The following is an 8,173-nucleotide window of genomic DNA, read 5'->3' on the forward strand; positions in this document are numbered from 1 at the left end:
TGAATAATTTAATTTTCAATCGAAAATATAAACTTTTAATAAAGAAGATTAATTTCTACCAAAAAAAGAACATTTTTCAACAAAATAAATGGATTTTCAAACAAATTAATTTTATTTCCAACATAAAAGATGAATTTTCAACTAAAATGATAAATATTTAACTGTAATACTTGGATTTTTAACCGAAAAGAAGAATTTTTTAACAAAAAGATGAACTTACAAAGGAAAAGATAATTGTTTACAAAAAAAAGATTTTTAACTAAATATGTGGTTTTCAACGAAATAATTGAATTTTCAATTTAAAAAGGCAAATTTTCATCCAAATTGTGTAATTTTGAACAAGAAAAGATAAATTTTCACCCAAAAATGTATATTAAAATTTTCAATTGAAGTAATTAATTTTTAATCAAACTGGTGAATTTTCACCTAAAATGATAAATAATCAATTGTAATAGTTGAATTTTATGCAAAAAAGATAAATTTTGAATCATAAAGATTAATTTTCTACAAAAAAGCGAATTTTTCACAAAGTAAATAAATTTTCAAATAATTTGTTTAATTTCTAAATAAATAAAAACATGAATAATAAAAAATAATATTTAATTAGAGCAAACTCTGCTAATCTGAAAATTCTGCTACTGTAAAGTAAAAATCACTTTTATAAAATGTCGAAAATTATAAAATTAATGAAAACTTGAATTTTACTGCGGTCAGAAGTAAATTCCCGGTTTTTAAATTAATTTCCTTTCGAAATCCTCCAGAAAATTGATAAAATGTTCAAAATTTAAAAAATGGCGGTGGTTTTTTAAAAAAAAATACTGTAAGTCGAATAAATTTAAATGCCAAACGACAATTTTTTGAGACATTTTTTATATAAATTTTTTAAGTGTGCAAACTATTTTCTTAATAGTTTTTTGTTGTATTTGTATGATTTATTTTTCGAAAGCAAGAGAAATACGAAAATTCGAATTTATGCACCAAAATTCTTCTTTTCAGCTGAAAAAATTAATTTTCCGCAAAAAAGAAATTTACAAAGAGTGATGAATTTTCAATTAAAATGACCAATTTTTTAAGTAAAGTGATAAATCTTTGATTATAACAGTTAAATTTTAAAGCAAGCAAATGAATTTTCGACTAAAATTATAAATCTTTAACTGAAATATTTAAATTTCCAACGAAAAAGATGAATTTTCAAAGAAGATAAATTTTTAACCAAAAATGAAATAGATATATTATCAGTTTAAAAAAAGTTAATCTGCAATAAACTGAAGAATTTTTAAGTAAAACGGTGAATTTTTAAACCAAGAAAAATAATTTCTAGCAAAGAAGACGAATTTCAAACAAAATATACACATAAAACCTGGAATTGTTAGGGATTTTTTTTTTTGAAATCAGAGAATTTTTTCGAGTGCGTGATTAATTTTTGTTTAAATTAAATTTAAATTGCAATATGAAATGGAATAACAATGACTCTTCAATTGTAAAAGTACATTAGTTCCTTTAACTGAAAATTTTACTATTTAATTTTTGGTTGACAATTTATCTTCTTATTTGAAAATTCATCTTTTTCGTTTAAAATTTAAATATTCCAGCTAAAAATTCATTATTTAATTTAAAAATGTAGATTTTGCTTGGAAATTCTACTATTGCCGTTAAAGATTCATAATTTTACTCTAAATTTCATCCTGTTGGTTTAAAATTTAACTATTATATTCAAAAAAGGATCACTTTAGTTGGAAATTCACCACTTTGATGGAAAATTTAACTATTTTGTAACAATTTTTTTTTTAAATTAATTTTGTCAAGTGTAAATATAATAAAAATTGTTTTTTTTTTAAATTCACCCATCTTATTGACTATTTTATTTTTATTCTTTTTTTTTTTTTTTATTAACTATTCATGACTTTATTTGAAAATTGTTCTTTCTGGTTGAAAATAAAACTACGTTGTTGAAAGTTAAACTCTTTTGTTAAAAATTCGTGTCTTTGGTTTAAAATTTATCTATTACAAATAAAGATTCATCATTTGTATTGAAAACGCATTGCTTTGGTCGTAAATTTGTTGTTTTCTTTTTTTGTTTTTGCGAAAAATTAATTATTTTAACGGAAAATTTAATTATTCCATTGTTATGTTTTTGGTATTATTCAATTATTTAGTTAACCGACGATTCAAATATATTTAAGAATATCTTATAATATAAGTTGTGAAAACTTTATAAATTAAGCGTATGAATTAAAATTTTAGCAACTGAAATTATACTATATTATATTTTCAAATTTATTTAAACAAGATAAAACGCGTAAATTTAACTATTTTTTTGAAAATTTGATTTGTTTGAATTAGTTTTTTAACTGAAAATTAAACTACTCTATTTTTGATTGAACAATGGTCGCTTTAAGTTAAGAATCCATATATTTTGTTGAAAATTCATCTTTTTTGATAAAAAATTAATCTTCTTAACTAAGTTTGCAAATTCTTCTCTGTCGTTTTGGGTGTGAAAATTTAATTACTTGGTTAAAAGCTAAACTCTTTGATTTTTTTAATTAATTGTTTTGCTTGAAGATTCAAAAACGAGATATTTTATCGAAAATTCCTTTTTTTCGTTTTGGTTTGCAAATTGTTTTCTTAATCAATTATCTGGTTGAAAATTTATTTACTTTTTTGAAAATGCATTTCCTATGGTCAAATTAAATTATATTTAGTAAAAAAAATTTTAAATGGGTAAAATATCAACTAGTACGTTTTTAGTTCAGAATTCATTTTCTTTGGAATTAAAATTTAATTATTTGGAAGAAAGTTCAATTATTTAGCTGAAAATTATTATTTTTCGGTTAAAATGTTTTCTTAGCTGAAAATGCAACTATTCTAGTTAAATAATCCATCATTTTAGTTAAAAATTTATATCTTTGGTTGAAGGTTAATTTTTTCACTACAAATTACCTTCTCAATTTTTAGTCAATAATTATCTTTTCAAGTTCAAACTTAATCTTTTTTGTTAGAAATTAATATTCTTAGTTGAAAATGTATCTTTTTGTTTAAAATTTTAATTATTCTAGTTAATGAATCATCATTTTAGTTGAAACTTTATATTTTATTTTAATATTCGACCATTCTATTTTAAGATTCATTTTTTTTTTAGTTGAAAATTCATCACTCCGTTTGAAATCGTAAATATTTTTTGGAAAATTAGTTTTATTAGTTGAAAATTTTGTTTGACCCGAACATGTAAATATTTTAATTCAGTATTCCATAATTTTAATTAAAAATTCATCTTTTTGGTTGAAAAATAATTATTATTTTTAAATGAGAATTTAACATTTTTTTGTTTTCTTCCTTTTGGTTTAAAATTAATCTATTCCAGTTGAAGATTCATCAATTTTAGTTAAAAATTCATTATTTTGGTTGCAAATTATCTTTTTTAGTTTAAAATTCAACAAATTTTTTGAAAATTTATATATTTTGTTAAAAAAAAAAAACAAAAACAAAATACTTTAATTTTCCATCAAAGAGATGCATTTTCGACCAAAAAGATACAATTTTAACAAAGAAGTACAACTCTCAATTAAATTTTTGTTTAAACAATTTTTTTAAACTAATTTCATTAATTATTCACCCAAAAAAAATTATAAAGTCATTTGTAGCATGACTGAGCAAAAATAAAACTTTTTTGTGTCCTGCACGGTCAATGATTTTATCATTTTTTTGCGAATAAATAATGAAATTGTTTTAAAAATTTCGAAAACCTACCCACGATATTCTTAATTAGGGGCCTTTTTTGGAAATTTTGGAAAAGAGTTATTTCGAGGACCTATTAGTTCAGGCAGAAGTTTTAGTGGCAATTAGGTTAAAGAAAATAATTAAATTTTTAAACAAAACAAAAATTTAAAGGAAAAATCGAGAAAAAGATGAAATTTCTTGAAAACAACAGATATTATTTAAAAAAGGGAAAAGAGGTAAGCTAAATTTAAACATTTTGGTCTTCATTTTTTTCAGACATTTGGGATCACAGCTAAGCGAGATGGAAAAACTAGTTGATAAAATGTTATCGACAGAATTTGAAAGATACGCAACTGCGGATTTAAATCGACCTTTAGGAGGAGACAATAGTGTTCAGGATGGGGTAAATATCATTTATTTAATCCTTTTTTTTCTATTTACAGGTGAAATTGTTTTGCAACATAAATTTGATCGAGGAATTCGGTTTCTGCTTATTTTCCTCTTAGTTTCTTTTTGTCATTTAGGGTATTTTATATCAATTGATCGATTTAAATTTAATTTTTTTTAAATATTCTTTGTTGAAACTCAAGGTGTCTACTAACCGGAAATTAAGATAAAACCGTAAATACAAATTCAAGCCGGATATTATATTTCATCTTTTTGAAAATTCGATTGTTAAAAGGCTTTAAGAAAAAACGAACTTTTCTTAAGATTTCTGGAAAAATTGGTTAATGATTTTATTTTTGAAAAATTAATATTAGGAGAAAAATTGTAATGCATTACAAAATACAAGAAGATTTTAAGACCATTTTTCTAATAAGGCCGATTTTTGTTTATTTAAAGAAAAATGAAAATTATTTTCAAAGATATTTAGAAATTTGCACATCGTTTTAAAAAATTAGGAAAAAATCGAAAAACTTTAAAATATATTTAAAAGTTTTAAAAAGATTAAAAATTAATTTTTTTTTTACCGTACCAAATATTTAAAGCACATTTAAGTTTCTGGTGATTTCGAAGCTTTCTAAGAATTTTGAAAGGTTTCAAGGAAACAAAAATCTTCTCTTAAGATTCCTGGGAAAATTAGAAATAATTTTTTATTTAAACTTTTTGTTTAAAACGGTAATAGTTTTTTAAAAATTTAATCTGTTTCGGATGAAAATTATTCTTATCTAGTTGAATTAAACTGCAATTTGTTCAAAATTCATTTTTTGTTAATAATTTATTTCTTTTCTTGAAAATTAATTTTATTTTAACTTGAGAATCACTTTTTTTTAAACTAAAAATGTAACTGTTGCATTTTTGGTTTAAAAACGTATCTTTTTTGTGAAGATTAATAAATTTTGTTAAAAATTCGTATATTTTATATTTCAAATTAATAATGTTGTTCAAAAATTCCTCTCGTTGGTAGAAAATTAAATTACTTAGAAAATTGTTTTTATTGTTAAAAATTCATAATTTTTATGGAATATTGAACTATTTAGTTAAAAAATCGTATTTTTTGGTTGAATTCAAATCTTTTTTTTATTTATAATAAAAATATTTTTTATTTGAAATATGAACTGTTATATTTTTCGTTGAGAATTCATAGTTTTTTGTTAAAAATTCAACTACCGGCTTTAAATTCAACTTTTTTTGGAAATTCATATTTTCTGATTAAAAAATTAGACTATTTTGTCTAAAATTCGCGTTTTTAAGAAATAATTTAAAATTGGTAAATATTTAAAAAAAACCTAACATATAATCTGAATTTTTAAACATTTCTAATAATATTTAGAAGCGTTTTATGAATTACGAAAGGTTTTCACCTAATTAAAAAATTTCTTAAAGATTATGGGAAACTATCAAATGGTTTTTTATTTAATAAAATTAATTTTTTGAGAAAGTTAAAAAAAAATCAAATGATTTACTAAAATTCCGAAAAGTGTTTATTTTTATTATTATTTTTTGTACATTACTTTTAAAATAAGATTCTGAATGTAAATTCAAAAAGTGTTTTTCAGTAAATCTTCTTTTTTGTTTCACTGTAGTCCGTCAGTCTTATACCATTTCTTTGTCATTTTCATAAAATAATTTTAAAATTCATAGAAAATATTTGCTTTAGAATTTTGGAAAAATCTTGATAAAATTATATTTAAATAGAATGATAAATAGTGATAAAATTTCTTTGGAATTTGTACAGACTGCTTTTTTTTAAGAATGTTTTTTAATTTTTGAATATCTGCAATGAAATTCTTATTAAATTTATTAAAAGTTAAAAATGTTGTGCATAATTAATAAAATGGACGACAGCTTAAAATTTCCGTCTGATAAGATTTCGTATAATTTATAATCTTATCAAACTTAAACATTTCGTCAATGGATAATTTTCGAAATAAAATTTTCCAGATTATTAAATTGTTGAATTTCTATTATTTAACAATTTTATAATTGTTTAGATTTGGAAATTTTATCATCAGACAATGTTTCTGTAGTAGAAATTTTATAATTTCGGATATTTTAAAATGTCGGCAATTTTATTTCTTGACTTTTAAAAATAGGGAATATTATGAACTATACAGGAACTTAGATTTCCGGTTGTTCCCCTTTGAAAATTTTTTAATTTCAAATTATAAATGTTAAAAATTGAGAAAGTCAATACTTGGAATGGAAAAAAAAATATATTCTTAGTTTTAAAAAATTTTAGAGGCAAATTACAAATTTTATTTGAAAAAATTAAAGAAATTGTGAATAAAATTTTGGATTGGTATACATGCAAATTTAATAATTTTTTTATTGAAACGTAAAAAATGTATTAAAATGATTCATTTCCTACTACAGAATTTTCAATTAATATATTTAATTGATTCAATTAAAATGTATACAATGAAGCAGTTGAGAATAAAGAATTCATATTTAAAGATTTTTAAATTAAAAAACTTCACATTGAATCCTTATAATTTAAAATGATTTGCTTTTTAAACGAGAATATTCATTCATATTTTTATTTCTTTGAAATACGTCAATCCTTTATATTTCCTTTGTAATTTGGAAAAAACTGTACAATTAGCAAAAAGTATTTTTTTTATAATCTGTAAAAAAATCGGAATAAAAATTTATTTCAGTACGACAAAATTACATTGGAATTTTCAAATTTTATTTCTGTGAAATTTGGTCTAAAATTTAAAAAAATAGTTCTGCTGTAATTTTAATACAGTTCGTCTCGAATTTTCACAATCTTTGTATCTGATTTTTGCATAGAGCTTGAATGAAAGTTCCATAGATATGGCGAATTTTTTTATAGAAGTTTTTCTAAAATTAATATGGGATTGCCGTAGCATTTTAATATATTTATCCTCTTATTTGCATAAAATTTCTTCAGAATTTGAACAAAATTCAATCTTAACTTTTTTTCAATGCATTTTAGAACTTTCAAATAATTACATTGCAATTACTATTGAATTTAAAACATAAAATTTTTATTTTCTGGATTTAGTTCTGAATTTTTCTCATGACGTTTTCACAGAATATCTGAAGGGTCCGTGGTCTAAACCTGTTAACTGACATTTTTCAAAATTCCAAACATTTTGACATAAAAAATCATGAAAACCTGGGAAAAAACAACATAAAACGAGCGTCAGAACACTGCAGATAACATTTTTAGACCGCTGGACCCCTTGCAGATAACATATGAATATATTTTAATTGTCATATAACTTTCAGTTTTAATTGAAATGTTATAAAACTAACGTGTATTATTTTTCTCTAGTAAATGAGCAAAAAATATTTCACAGTTTCAAAAAAATATTGTAAATTGCAAAAATAACAACGATTTTTCTTCGCCGTGTAAAATGTCTGAAATGTCAGTTAACAGGTTTAGACCGCGGTCCCTTCATCTATATTATTTCATTGAATACATTTTGATTTCAGGACAAATTAGTGTCTATAATTTCTGGACTACTGAGGCAGAAGCATTTTCAATTTGTGGATACTTATAAGGAAGAGGCTGTGACGGCCGTGAGAGCAGTGACAAAACAAAGAGTGATTGAAGCTTTAGCAGCGAGTGATTGCTGCAGCGACCAGCAAGCCGCTGCCTTAGAAGTTGGAGGCCTATCACTGGCAGAAAGACTCACACTTCTGTATAACACGATTCAGTCCCTGACGTCTCTTCTTCATCGAATAAAAGTAAGGACATTTTTTTTCAAATTAAGGCTTTTAAAACGATTCGGGCTTTTGCCAGATACATAATACGTCTACGAAAATGCAAAATATTTCATAAACAAAATTTAATACTGTTATATTTTTTCTACTGAACATTTTTTCTACTGATCATTTTTTCTACAGAACATTTATTCTACTGAAAATTTTTGTTAAACAGAATATTTCCTATACATAATTTAATATTGTTTAATAATTGTATTTTTTCTTGCACACAATATATTTTCTAGAGAAAATATATCTCCTGCACAAAATTTAATAC

At 22.5% G+C, this 8,173-nt stretch overlaps 1 protein-coding gene across 1 annotated transcript in view; it reads left to right on the plus strand.

Moving 5' to 3' along the window:
- Positions 1-8,173, plus strand: part of LOC117172520 (vacuolar protein sorting-associated protein 54) — a 78,446-nt gene that overhangs the window by 33,654 nt on the left and 36,619 nt on the right. The window contains exons 7-8 of the mRNA XM_033360544.1: positions 3,994-4,120; positions 7,624-7,878. Coding sequence (XP_033216435.1) covers positions 3,994-4,120; positions 7,624-7,878 — 382 coding nt within the window. The remainder of the gene's footprint in view (positions 1-3,993; positions 4,121-7,623; positions 7,879-8,173) is intronic.

This window comes from Belonocnema kinseyi, chromosome 1, assembly GCF_010883055.1.
Source record: "Belonocnema kinseyi isolate 2016_QV_RU_SX_M_011 chromosome 1, B_treatae_v1, whole genome shotgun sequence".
Taxonomy (NCBI): Eukaryota; Metazoa; Arthropoda; class Insecta; order Hymenoptera; family Cynipidae; genus Belonocnema; species Belonocnema kinseyi.